Here is a 14,521-nt window from a genome sequence, read left to right as displayed (position 1 = left end):
GGACGAATTAGCCCTGCAACGTGCAGCAACGAGTTTGCGCGGCAATTTTCGCGAACACGGCCGTGATTTGACAGCGTTCTGAGAAAAGACCCGTTTCCCGAATGTGCCAACTTAACGAGGTCCCGTAGCGTGTAAAGGGGGCCAAGGGGCGGTCTCTACGGGCAGAAAAAAGTGGCTTCTTTCCGCCTCTGGGCAGGCCCACCAATAAGCCGTGCTCGGCGTCGAGGCGCGCAGATTTACGGTCCCCGACGTCGTGATCGGCGGCAGGCACGCGCGCGTGACGGCGTCGCGACAAGCCTGCCCCTGCGCAGCTCGGCGCGCGCGCGTCGTCCTTGTGCGCGGACCCTTAAGCGCAATGACTAGGCGACTCCGCCGAGTCAATCCTCGCGCGCGCAGCTGTTGCGGGCATCGCCCAAATCGAAGTCGTGCCGCAGCTGCACCGGCTAAGCGCTTCGGGCGTGCAGCGGCTTTTCGCGCCCAATCTAGCTTTAACGAGCCCGTCTGTAGGCTGCACGGGCAATTGTGAGCGCTGAGTGATATACCGCTGAGTGCGGGCGAGAGGGAGAGGGGACCGTCTTCCAGTGTCGACGCTGCTGACACCACCCTCTCTCTTTGCTGTCGCGTACGGACATTCGAGAACACTCGGCTTAAACTATTTGGCCCGCCTCGGCGCTCGACGTGATTTCGCTGGCGCGTGAGACCCTGAACGCGCATGCGCGAGTTTACATCTCTGGAGGGAAGGTCCGCCCAGCAACACGAGCCTCAAACGCGCAACTCTGGGTAGCGACGAGCCTTGGGTGTGTGTGCTAGCACACCACGATGAATCAAACACTTCCTGTGAATTATTTCGCGGTGCCACGCCAGAACGAGACACCGTTCTGGCACGGTAACTGAACAGAACATACACACATGATCAAAAAAAAAAAAAGAGGGGGAAAGGGGAGTGGTGGCGTTGCTAAACCAAGAAGTCCAACTTTCTGACGTCACTGAACGTTCTCCTACCACTTTGTGAAGGAGAGCGTGTAACAGTTTTCTTCAACGTCTTAGGAGGGTTTTAAACTTTCATGCCATCTCGTACTGTACAGCAGGCTTAAGGGTATATCAGCGTAACACTATTAGACAAGCGCTGTCCTGTTGCGCTGCTTTAAAGTTCATCACGTGCCTAGTAGGATCGCATTTCGCGATAAGCGATACTGATTAGCAGCCTGATACATTCCCTATGTGGTCTACTCGAATTTCTTCACTTTAAATACCTTTATAGGCAACTTACTCCCTGACAAACACATTTAACAACCAGCACGTAAGGTACGCAATTCGACATCTTTTAGAAGGTGTGCGAACGCAGGGAATCTTGTATTTTCCGGCACTGACCACGTTCTATGTGCCTGACTCTTCCCACCTCATCATTAACTGCCGCACCTCTGACAACTATGCAATGCTGACTGTGCAAATGTCGATGAATACGATGATGACAATTGCGCCCAAATTGCTTCGTCAACGAACATGCGACCCAGGCTTGCTTATATGGCAGTATACATTGTGCGGCCTTCCGATTCTCTGGCTGTTTATAACAGATACCTAGAAAATAAAATACAGTCAGTGGTCGCACTCCTTTATGGCTAATTATCGTGCGCTTATCGATTGGCGTTCGTATTAACGAAGCTCCATGCCATATCGCGTTGCCGTTTTCCGGAGAGTTTAATCCTCCAGGGGCCGCTCATCACGCGAAAATGTCACGCGATAATGCATCGCTCATGTCATCAGGCTCCCACATACGTATACTACAGCGTGCCTCTGTGAACCTGACGCTTAGACGGCGCATGAAAGTCAGACCGTGTCCGAGCACGTTGATGCGTCGCTGTCGGTAGTGTGTGCGCAGAGAGAGTCCATGAGTCATGAATAACTATGCGAATGATTTTGCGACCGCTGTGATTGTCACGCGCGAACACCACTGCGGTTGCATCCTTTGCGATTGCATGCAACACCTTTGAGATTGTGCCTTTGATATGCACATGACACAGAATTGGCACGCTTTATCCGGCTGCAGTGATGAGGTGCAAAGGCAACTTCCTTTGTCGTTCTTAATATGTACCCGAATGTACCCCCTAATATCATTTTAATATGGCTTAGAATATTCTATACCTTAGTTTCAGCATAGCTGTCTCCTTATCTCCCGATTTCTGGCGCTACGTCTGGCTTATTTTTTTTACCGCAAAAGTGGTTTATTCCCGGATACAAAGATTTGAATAACGTCATATGCGTAACGGAAATGACGCCAGTACAATGAAGTAAGCGGCCTGTAAAGGGTGCACCCCTGCACACAGGGTCTTCTTGCGGGGAAGCAACCTTTTGTACTGAAGGGTGCGTACAAAACGAACGAAAAGGAAAGAAAAGGAACGAAACCGATGGAAAGGGAAGAGAAAGCCGAGAAGCTGGTGGAATAAGGAAATAAAAGAGGCTATCGACCAGCGAAGAAAGGCGTCGAGAGAACATAGAGAAGCAAAAAGAACTAGTATGGAACCGGAGGTAGTGAAGGAAAAGTGGGATGTCTACCGTGGGAAAAAACTAGAAGTGCAGAAAATGGTGCAAGCGAAGATCAAGCAGAAAAGCGAACAATGGATGGCAGAAATACGGAAGAAGGACAAAAGCGCATCCAAGAAGTTTTGGAACCATGTAAAATCACTAAGCTCAAAAAACGATAACCATCAAAAATTCCTGATTGATGAGGAGGGGGAACATTTAGAAGGAGAGCACGCGTTGGCGCATATTCATAGAGTGATTAGTGAGAAGTTTAGGATAATAGTGGTAGGGAAACCTGCACCGATAACATCAGCGCCACAAAAGACTGCGGAAAGGGAAATAAGTTTGAGCAACCTTGATTGGAAAAAAGCAGAGCAAAAGGTTTCCCCTCAGACAGCAGTGGGCCCGGACGGAATACCAATGCAACTGATAAACCTACTTGGACCTAAAAGTAAGGAATCGTTTATGAGGGCAATAGATAAGGTAATAGAAACCAAACAAGTACCAGAGGACTGGTTAGAAAGTAGGATGAATTTAATATATAAAGGCAGAGGAGACAAAGCCAGTATTGAGTCATACAGACCACTCACAGTAACGTCAGTGGTGTATAGATTCGTAATGCAGGCGATAAAATCAGAAATTCAAGCATGGATGGAAGAAAATGAAATACTTGGGGAACTGCAGAATGGATTTAGACAAGACAGGCGACTGGATGACAATCTGTTCGTGATAACGCAAAGCATTGAAATTGCGAAAGCACAGAATAGACCGCTATGGATTACGTTCTTGGACATTAAAGGGGCATATGACAACGTAAACAGAGAATGGCTGTGGAGAATGTTGAAACTCCAGGGATTAGATGACGAGTTAGTACAGTTCCTTATAGCAATCTATAAAGACAATAGAGTGCACCTTACTTGGGAAGGACAGAAATGCGCCCGGCAGGTCAACATCCATCGGGGACTGAAACAGGGATGCCCTTTGAGCCCAATACTGTTCATGCTTTACATGGCAGGGTTAGAAAAGAAACTGGAAGAAAGTCAAGTAGGGTTTAGCCTAACCCATATGCTGCAAGGCGAAGTGGTACAACAGCATATTCCGGGAATGTTATACGCAGACGACATTGTTCTTTTAGCTGATAACCAAACCGATATGCAGCGGCTAATAAATATTTGCGGCCAGGAAGCCACTGACCTCGGGTTAAATTTCGGTGCAGAAAAATCAGGAATAATGGTTTTCAATGACGCTACCACCGACGTAGTGTCTATCCAGCAAGGCGAATTACCTAGAGTCAAGGAATATAAATATTTGGGAGTGTGGATAAACGAAGGGGATAGCTACTTAAGTACTCACGAGGAGCAACTTAAGGTTAAGGGAAAGCGAAACGCAGCTATAATGAAGCATAGAGCTCTGTGGGGGTATAACAAATATGAAGTAGTAAGAGGAATGTGGAAAGGAGTAATGGTTCCGGGTCTCACGTTTGCGAATGCTGTACTCTGCTTAAAATCAGACGTTCTATCAGGCCTTGAAGTAAACCAGAGAACGGTAGGACGTTTGGCCTTAGGCGCGCATGGAAAAACAACTAACGAAGCAGTTCAGGGAGATATGGGCTGGGCGTCGTTTGAAGTTAGAGAAGCTCAGAGTAAAATATGCTTTGAGATGAGGTTGAGGGCAATGGATCAACGAAGGTGGGCAGCTAAGGTTTTTAGGTACCTATACTTGAAAAGCGTGGACACGCAGTGGTTAAGAAAGACTAGAAGGCTAACGATGAAATACGGAAAGAACAGTGGGGAATCCAAAACAGCCAAGGTAACCAAAAAAGAGGCAAGGCAGATTGAAACGAATAAATGGAGGGAAAAAATGGAAGCCAAAACGTCGTTAGAGATGTACAGGGCTGAGAAGATGAACATCAGAAAGGAAAATTTCTACGATAATTCCCAGGGCAGTGCTTTGCTTTTTGAGGCTAGAGCAGGTTGCCTGCGAACTAAGAGTTTTGTGGGGAAGTATTCACAAAATGATGGGGTATGCGTGGTCTGCGGAAAAGAAACAGAAACTATGCGGCACATCGTGCTAGAATGTGAGGGTATCCATCCAAATCTACATGAAGGGAATATTGGGCTGTCAGAAGCCCTAGGATTTAAAGGTATCACAGAGGAAGTTAACTTCAAGGCTGTCGAGGGGACGAAAAGAAGATTAGAATGCTGGTGGACGAAAAGCAGAGAGGGGAATATTGCCTAGGACAGTTACTTCTTGTAACAGAAAAAAAAAGTATTTTGTGCCTAATAAGCTTTTTGTGCCTGCCCTAAGCAGCGCTAGTATTGAACCAAAAGTGTAAAACATAGGTATATTAGTCTTTTTTGGTAAGATGACATGTCATCACCCCGATACAAAGGGGAAACCAATAGAAATCATCATCTTCATCGGTGCGTTATACTTAGGGTAGAATAAAAAGAATATGAGGTAGTAAAATTGTAGTTAAATTTAAGCTGACCAGTACTTAATCAATACTTAGGGTTGTTATATGGTTTCATATTTTAACACGACAGTGTTTTATACCGGCATACACCAAGATTTCACTGACGTCATATCCGTCACGGAAAGGACGCCAGTACACCTTTGCCCAAGAAACCCGCCAGCAGGACGTCGCTCGATAAGCACACCCACAATACAGCCGCCGAGCCGCAAATCATGCTCAACTGCAGATTTCGCTGCGCATTTAACTTTCATGTTTTACCGATTCCTATGACAGAGGAATCAACCGCAGTTTTTTTTTTTTTTTATTATTCGCGCTTTCGTAGGATTTAAGGCTTCAAAACGCGCGTCGAGCACATTTCTCCCGGGGTTTGCTCGTGCCTCCCTTCACTGGCCTGTTTTCTGTCTCGTGGAGTGCTGAGATCGGAGTGCAAGTAGTCAAGCGCCCCCTCACGCGCAGTGGACAAGGACGGGGGCTGCGACGAGGGCGGCAGCTCGGACTCGGCGGACCGACCAAAGTTTCGGCGCAACCGCACCACCTTCAGCCCCGACCAGCTAGAGGTGCTCGAGGAGGAGTTCGAGAAGACGCACTACCCGTGCGTCAGCACGCGCGAGCGCCTGGCCGCCAAGACAAACCTCTCCGAGGCACGCGTACAGGTGAGCGTTATATTCCCTACACACTATGCTGAATCTAACAGACTACGCAGTGATGTCAGCTGTCATTTAATGCGCTATTGCACGACTGTGGAACCTAGCGAGAATCAATGTAAGATTTTTATCGTACAAGTATTCAACTACTGTACACTATAATCTATGTATAACTATGAAAACTAAGACAACATATATAGTATATTCAATATAGAAATTTTGTCAGCAACAAGTGGCACAGGCGGTGGATTGAACAGATTGGTGAAAACAGTTTGATGCAGAACCCGTGGGCCAAATAAGCGCAAGCATATCGAAAAATGCGTTGGTTAAATACCCGTGATTTTGTGAATCTTACGCTTTATGAATCCGTGGAAAGTGCAAAGACATAAAAGCACCTGTGTTCACGAGAACGGGAATTTCAATTTGAGTAAGACACGTGTCGTTGTATTACCGGGAAGTAAGTTTGAATCGCGCGCACACAGGCTTGTATAGTTTCATGCAAGCAATACGTGTTCGATATAGCCATGTTTCTTTTTTCCCGGGTAGATCGATCTTAAAGGCACGGGCGCACGTATAATGTCGTATTGAAATTTATAGTGTTTGGATGTGTCCCGTTAGCAAGATTGAGCGCCGTCCAATCGCTGTCTGGTCCCTAGTTTTGTCGATACCGTTGAAACTATCATAGCTCCACATCGACCTCTTCCTCAAACGTTACTAACCTAGAATTCCGGCAAAAAGGTCGTTAAGGAGCTTATAAACCTTTGTAAAATAATACGCAGCACAAGTCGGCGAAGACAAGACATTTTCATATTTCACCCAAAGCACCTCCGGCGTGGGTCAATTGTGCGACCCTATTCGCAGGTACGAAACGGGGGGCTGGCGAGGCATGGAGGAAAACATAATTAGTGCAGTTACATAAATAAGCACAGTCGTATATCTGTCTAGCTTGGAGTTATGACCGCGGAGTAAGGAATCTAGTATAGTGATAGTAAGCCCTTACGCGTACGCCGGTAATTGGTATAGTAAAGGCAAATTTTGCACAGCGTTGCTTACTACCACGATCGGGGTGCTTAGCCAGACAAATATTGTATGTACGCCACCTCCACAGTTATGACCAGAGCTCGCAAGCAGAGCAACTCAGACACGTGTCACTAAGTGCACTGCAGGGAAGCGCACTTGGCGTACGGTTCCTTTTTTTTTTTTTTTTTTTCCCATCTCGGGGTTGTTCCCAGTCGTCGAGGTCACCGTATCTACTGCGCCAGCAGCCGGTCCCATCATTTTCTCGCTCGCTGTCTCCCGTCGTCTCTCGGTGGCTGGTCCTGTCAAGTGGAAGCCGAGCGCAATTCCCACGAGACACGTGGCTCCATCTAGCAGCCGACGGAAGCAGTCGGCAGGCTCCCGTTTGCGCTGCTGCTGCTTGCTCTGGGGGCGCCCGTGCGCGCGCAACCACCGAGCTCCGCGCCAGTTCCCGCGTCGAGGTGGCGTCCTCGACAGGAAGCGTCAATTGTTCTTGGCAGGCGGCAAGAAAAACGGCCGCGGTTCGTTGCCCCTCCCCGGCTGCTCCGCCTTGGACAAACCTGTTCCGCCCAGCGCCGGCGTCGACGACGTCGCCCGCCGGAAACACGCGGCCAGAAAGAAAAGTTTGTCCCCGCGAAAACTTTGGCCGCGACGCCTCTGGACCCTTTCCTGTCCGCCAGGCAGGCAGGCATCCGCTCAATCGCGCCGGGTGAAGGGTCGCGCGGAGTCAAACAACGTGTCTTGCGAGGAAAAGAACTTGGCTGCATTTGTGTAACAATTAGAAATGATACCTTACTGTGTGACAATTTCTGTAGTTGTTGCTGTGATTGAATTTAAGACAGCCAGACTTCATTCCGTAACGCAGTTTCGAAGCACATGCACTCTGACAGTTATCAAACTTGCCCCTGCGGTTTGCAAAATATCATCCTTATTATATTTGAAAATTGTTACTGGAACCTTCGCGGACTGTGCGTCAGGTCTGGCAGCTCCTTTATTGACTGGGAGGCTGCTGCAGGATGTCTCTTCCTCGTTCTTGATCCGGACAAAGGCCGAGACAGTAACCGGCGGAGGCACACTCATGAATGGAAGTAGCCTACGCGCACAAATGGTCCAGAGGATAGGCAAATTTCGGTCACCCGTTTCCATAAAAAAAAAAATGGCAAAAAGGAAAGACGTTGAAAGACAATGTTCCTGCGTGCTCGCTCGATGTGAAGACGGTCGCCCATTTATTCCAGAAGCCGCGGCCCGTTTAGGACCAAACGTTGCCCCCTGAAAAAAACGAGACAGAAAAGAAGGCACCTGTGTCGGCGGCGATGAGGACCGCTTCCTCTTTCGGCGTGGTAACGATCCCAGCGCCGTCGCTCACGTACACGTGGTAATGACGAGAGCAAACCAGGTGCAGGCGTGCCTCGACGATGTCGTTATGGTCCCGCGCGCTTCTCGGCGGCAGAGGGACAAAGGAGCCCGTGGCGCGCGGCGCAAGCGAGGCGCTCTGCGGCCGAGGAAATGGATCTGCGCCTCTTCAAATGGTCCTGGGTCAGCCCCTTCGATGGAGGCGCTCGCGTACCGTTCCCGACGCCGACCGACCGCGGGCCACCCGTCGCGGCCTGTGCTCCGCTCGCCGGCAAGTGCGTCCGCGAGGGATACGACTCTCCAGCGTTGCGGCGGAACGGCTCAGTCGGAGGAGCTATTTCTTGCCGCGGCCCAACCATTCAAGGGTCTTTCAGGGGCCACTTTGGCAACTCGGCGCATCCAGCGCAATAGCTGTCACAGAGCAGTCCGGGCCTCTTGATGGCTACCCGAAACTACACACGTACCGTTGTGCGCGACGGAGAGAACGGTGTTTTTGCGATGTTGTTTCTTGCAGAGGCACTTGCGAGCTGCCCCACTCGCAGCGTTCTGACCTTACGAGGTGGCCTAACGCCTTTAATAGCGCCGCAGGATTCGGATGAACTGTACGGCGGGCACTGCGGCATATCGACGCGAGCAGACTTTAAGTAGCTATTATTACCCGTTCAATGCTGGGGGCGTCGCTAGCTTCCTCGTCAAGGATTCTATGCACGTGAACATCGCTCAGACATCCCTTCGTTCATGACAAGGCCTCATCATCCAGCCTTTCATACTCGTCAGCATGACATGCTTTACGAAGACTTCGCACCAAATCACGTCTTTTCTCAACGCCAGTGCAATTCTGTCGTAGTTACGTAGCCATATTGTTCTCATGGATGCATACTCGTTTTTTTTTTTTTTGAACTAAATTCACCAATTCCAGATCTGATTATAGCCAAATCGACGACTATTTGCCGCAATATTACCATTTTCTGTCGCCGGAATGTAACCGCGTAGCATTTCTATGCCGACCTAACGAAGGAAACCATCTTTCCGTCTGTCACGCTTTCGCCGCATTCGAAAGCGATATTAATAAGAGCCCTACGGCCTTCAAAATTTCATATAATACCGTTTATACTGCCCCTCAAAGCGCCTTCCCGCCAAGGTGTTTATGTATAGTAGCGAGGCCGCCTTTAAATGAACTCGGTGTATAGCGCGTCGCAGGGATAACGAAGGTCTTATGGAGGCTTTAAATAAAAGTCCCTGGGGTATTGATATTTTCATATAAGACCGCTTACATTGACACACAAAAAATTTCTTTCCAGCAACGCATTTATGTATAGCAGTGAAGCCAACTTTTAAAAAACGGTGTATTAAAGTACGTTTATTTTGCACACGCATTTAAAGAAAAGGCCCTATGCGCTGACATTTTTATAGAATACCACTTGTATTAAGTCTTAAAAATGTATTTCCAGCAGTGAATTCGTGTACAGTGGCAAAATTTCTACCAATGTACTTGTCTACGGTAGTGGAGCCCACTTTAAAGAACTGTGTGTATATTAAATACGTCATTGCGATAAATGTGTTTTTATGGAAATATTTTGCAGTGTTTTAAATTGTCTTTTGTTTTTCTCTTTGCCTTGTTGAAAGACAAATATTATCTATACATAAACAAATTTGTTGCTGACTTCGATCACGTGCAGATTTTTTGCCTAACTAGTAGCAATCTGTGTAGAAAGCTTGCTCTTCCTTGATTCTTCATCGAACTTTACAACGAAGCTGTTTGTGTGACAAGATTACTACTCAAGACCACTGTACGCATGTTTTTCGGCGCCATGAAAGAACTAAACGATGCATTGGGCTTATATTAGGGGGAAAATCAGTGCAGGTTAAGAGGGATGAGTGGTTAAAGGGACACTGATGTCAAAATACAAGTTGCTCTAGATCGATGGATTAGCTCCCCGAAAAAACGAATATGCCATCCTTCGCGTAGCTTTTCTTTTCAGAAAATAAGGTAGAAAGTAGTGAGAACGTAAAGTCAGGTGCCTCCGCCGCTGCCTATACCGCACAACTTGCATCAGAAGTGCTTAAATCGTCTGGTGTGCGAAACGTCTTTCCTAGCTGCCGCTGGATGGCGCTACTGGTACATACTTGGGGCGGCGGTACCGCTTTTCGAGGAAGCGTGCGAGCTACGCACGAGCGGTTCGTTCGATGCCAACATTCGCGGGGCCTTAATGAATGAAGGAATGAATTTATTTAGAAGGGAGACGTCGAACGCCTCGTGCGGCACTAAACCAGTCGGCGGATGAGGTTGAATCCATACGCGTGTCCGCCCCGCACACGTACCCGGCAAATTTTCACAGGATTATTAAAGTACAATGTGCTTTCTCCAAGAAAGCATCACGGGTCAAATTAAGGAACATTTTGCTTAGTGGTCCGGAGCTGCAAAGGACGCGGGAGTTTGGGAAAGCGCGAGTGATTTGACCGAAACTGACCAAACCGCAGCGCACGGGGTTGCGTTGTATTCGGTTGCTTCTATAAAGCTACACATGACACTCGCACGCCTCCGATATATCGTGACGCAAAAACATTAAATAAGCGTTTGATTAGCAATTTCTCACTAATTAAGGCAGCTTTCGGCTCAAAATCAACGCTAAAATGGCTATGGGAAGGTCCGACTTTTGTTTGAAATCAACTTGGTAGTTGTTTCCAGTGTTCCTTTAAACGCAGTGAAAGTTGCAGTGTTGTAGGTTGATCGATTAAGCACTTTGGAGGAAAACTACTAAACACGCGTTTTCACCCTATTTATGTGCAATATACGATGAGCGTACAATGCTTGCCCTTTGTCCTAAACGAATTAAATGTGGACGGGTGCGAGTATGTGGGAAGCGTGAGTTACGTTAAGGGTTATGCGCGTGCAAAGGCTAAAATGGCTGGCTTAACCATGGCCTGTGAAAAAAAATATTAATACAAGCACTGGAGAGAGCAATATATATGCATGTTACGAAGAACGAGCATTTTTTTACCCATGTCGTTGAAAACTAAATGGAGAACTAAGTTTATTTTTGGAGAGAAGAGGGTGGAGGAGGGTCAGGGGGATGTGTGGGCGAAGATTACTTTGTGCAGGTACTATTTTCAGCTCAGTTTTGTAGTTTCAACCTTGTATGGGGATGTCAAAGGTGACTTGTGGGTATTTTTTTTTAATTTTGTGGAATAGTTCGGACCGTTTGTGGGGAATAACCCAATAACAAATGGGAGAATAACCCTCGCAAGATAATAACCCAATTTTCAGTTTCTCTGGAAATTGGGTTATTATCCTGCAAGATCGCGCAATCTGTCTGTAGTGTTTAACATTCTTTTGTACCCTAATACATCAAGTACTCTAATACACCATGCTTAAAGAGCGTGAGATACCTCCTTGCTGAAAGTGTAACATTGAATACTTTTAGCGTTAGTTCTCTTCGCACGGCCGCGCAGCTGCATGTGCATGCGCGCGCGCCTCTCGTGCGCATACCAACGGTTCGTTGTCGGACAACACAGGTGTGGTTTTCCAACAGACGGGCGAAGTGGCGGCGGCACCAGCGCATGAACCTGCTGAAGCCCGGAGCAGAAATGCCGGCCTCGCCAAGCAGCTCGGTGCCGTCCTCGCCGGAGCCTCCGCCGGCCACGCCGCCGCTCGCTAGCCGCCTGTCCCCGCCCAGACCAGCGGCCCTGGTCATACCCAGGATGGGTGGCGAGAACTCGGCCTTCTCCAACCCGGCGCCGCGCCAGCAGCCGCCCGAGTTCACCGGCTGAAGCGGGTGGTCCGCTCCCGGTGGAAGCTCAACCAAACGGGGCCGTCGTGCCTGCAGGCATCGGTCGACTCCTGGCCAGCGAAGGACACTGCCGACGAGCCGGCTAACGGCGGGGCCAGCTGTGATTTCAGCGACCGGCACTACACTCAACAGTGCCGCGAATGTGCTGGACTCTTGTGTGCGTGACTGTGAACCGTGCCGCGGGTTCGGACCGGGAGCACGGGCCGCCCTCCAGCCACGACGAGGACCCGAGCGCCCACTCGTCCAGGACTGCCCGGTGCGCGCGTGTTCGTGGGTCAGCCACAGTGCGCTCCCGGAGAAGGCACCGCAGACTCGCCCCTAGTCCCCTGCATCGTGTGGTGTCTGTGGTGCCCACCAAAGGCAACACTCTTGTACACACGTGTCCGTGCTCACGTCTCCCAGTGTTGCGAGGCTGTTACGGTTAATTAAGCGCCTCTGCGTCCGGCATTCCGGTCTGCGCAAGCGCGGAAAGCCGGGCCCAGAGCGACGGTTGAACCTTGCGAAATGGATGCAAGGGCACTAGACTGAAACAGCGAACTACTGTGTGCGTGGTCCGTTGTCATTGAAAGTGCTATCGACCACAAAGGTTCCCGAGGCGCACTGAGCAGCCACGGAAATTATTTTCACGCACCGTCCAGTGGTCGGGCAATATTGTTTATGTGCGTCGGTGGTTGTCAGAAAAGTGTGCGATTGGTGCATGCGTTTGAGGGTTTCGTAAATCATTCATTGCACTGTGAAAAAAAATAATTTAAGATCCACTGGTGGATCTTTAAGTGTGCGTGAGCGTCTCGTCCTTCTTCCCCGCGAATTCGAGGCTAGGCCCTATGCGCACGCCTGTGGGTTGTAGGCCATAGCACCAAACGTTCAGTTTTAAGGTGCTTGAAATCACAATGAGTTCAATGACAGTCGGTAATATAATCATCTAAATTCCCTTCGCGATAGGGGCGATATTTCACTGTGTAACAGGCGCTATCAAGTGTAGTTTCGCGCTCGTTGATACAGCTTTGCAAAGAAAAAAAAAACGCCAAATATGCACAAGGCACGCATCAAAGATCTTCCGATGATCTTAAATGTAAGCAGAAGTTAACAATTAGTCGCGATTCAACACCCTGGCCTAAACATCCTTTCTAGGAGGTCCCCTGTTACCATTTTCTGGTGCAGCAGTGACCCGCCGACGCACTTACTATTTAAAATACTGACAATGTATGCTCGTTTTAAAAAAAGTCCCACGAGGCCGTACGCGTACAAATACAGGTTGGAAATTATCCAACCTGTTTTTTTTTTTTTGTTTTTTTTTTGTGGCTGCTCTTTGCGTTCCGTAAACTTTTGTCCACTTGCAGGTTGGTCGCCCAACACCTGTTCAGTACCCCATAATACGCGCCCATGCATCTCGCGCACGACCTTGTGGGCGCGTCCAGAGAGCTTGCCCTCCGATGGGGCGCCTTCGACGGCAGATCTGGCCACCACCGACGGTGTACATCGCTGTGATAGTGTCTCGCGCCGATCTCAAGGCCAGCTATATATGTGTACTTAACGGCTCGGTGCTCTTAAACTGTACTTCGATGGCCGCCAATAGTGCCTCTGCGCAATTTCCCTTTCCCGCCGATAGACCAGCTGCGCCGTCAACCGCATATTGCTGTTTACCGTCGGGCATCCTCAAGTCTGGCTACACATCTAAATACGCGGTGCGTCCGAGCGATGAAAAATGGGCGAAGCCAGTGGTTAAACGCGTTACATAGAGCGCTTAAGTTCTCCCTACACCGCGCGTCACACCAGATCGCGTCCAAGCTTTAAGAAATGCATGCAACGGCGCTTGTTACTCGGCTGGCACCTGAGCTAATCGCGTGGGACATGTGTGCAAGTGTTCATGTTGTGAGTCGATACCGCTGGGCAGCGAAGCAACAGGAATCATTCGCTGCCCAGAAAGCCTGTCCGCATATGTGGCTCCTACATATGCAAGTAGGATAAAGCGTGAATTAATTAAAATGTTCGCATTGCCATTCTTCACAACCGTGTTACGCAAACACACACAAGCGGGCGTGGATGGGTCCGTAGTTCCAGCCGTGATTCTGGTTCATGCATGTGTCGCTGCTGCGGTGCGCTCATACTTCATTGAACATAATTCCGGGCATGACGGTGGCGCGGGTAGATAAAGTAAGCGAATGTGACCCTGTTGAACTTTATGTGCGAGGAGCGCAATGCCAGCCGCGCGGCGTTCGTTTTCCTGCATGCATGTCAGACCGGTGCTGTACTGTTTTGGCGTGGAGTACTACTCACTTTGCCACTCCGTCCATTGTTCATCCCTCCTTGCGAATAAAATATTCTCCTCTGATGCTGTGCCTTTTTCGATTTAAAGACGAGCGGGCAACAAACTCTGAGAGACCGAGAGAGCGTGTACCAGTCTCCGAAGTGGATTTCAAATAACTACGATGAAATAGCGAAAGCAGCGGTTAATAGAGTTATAGCAGTGCGGAGAACCGGCCCCGGTACGGTACGCGGTAGGCGACCGGCGCTAGTGCGCGTGCGCAGTGTCGGAAAAACTGGTTGTGCGCATGCGCAGACGTACCGGGTACCGCACTCTAAGAAATCGGCGCAGGTGGGCTTCACGACAACGCCCCAGAACGGCCATTCAGCGTGCTTAAATGTGCGAATTTGGCGAATGACGAGACCCAGCATGCGATTAAAGTAAAAAGTATGATTTGCGCTGGGACAACAGCGCA

At 49.1% G+C, this 14,521-nt stretch overlaps 1 protein-coding gene across 5 annotated transcripts in view; it reads left to right on the top strand.

Moving 5' to 3' along the window:
- The window catches only part of LOC144178265 (paired box protein Pax-6-like), a 174,237-nt gene extending 160,011 nt beyond the window's left edge, over positions 1 to 14,226 (top strand). For 3 of the 5 annotated variants that reach the window (XM_077705989.1, XM_077705986.1, XM_077705987.1), the window contains 2 exons: positions 5,453 to 5,649; positions 11,527 to 14,223. In XM_077705989.1, the coding sequence (XP_077562115.1) occupies positions 5,453 to 5,649; positions 11,527 to 11,781 (452 nt within the window). In that variant the 3' untranslated portion in view covers positions 11,782 to 14,223. Of the gene's footprint in view, positions 1 to 5,452; positions 5,650 to 11,526 lie in introns of all 5 variants that reach the window. The other 2 variants (XM_077705990.1, XM_077705991.1) reach the window with 2 other exon arrangements.
- The last annotated feature ends 295 nt before the right edge of the window (positions 14,227 to 14,521 follow it).

This window comes from Haemaphysalis longicornis, unplaced genomic scaffold, assembly GCF_048455015.1.
Source record: "Haemaphysalis longicornis isolate Haplotype H1 unplaced genomic scaffold, Haemaphysalis longicornis Haplotype H1 scaffold_4, whole genome shotgun sequence".
NCBI lineage: Eukaryota > Metazoa > Arthropoda > Arachnida > Ixodida > Ixodidae > Haemaphysalis > Haemaphysalis longicornis.
The sequence above is the reverse complement of the archived record's forward strand: the minus strand, read 5'-3'. Positions and strand labels throughout refer to the sequence as shown.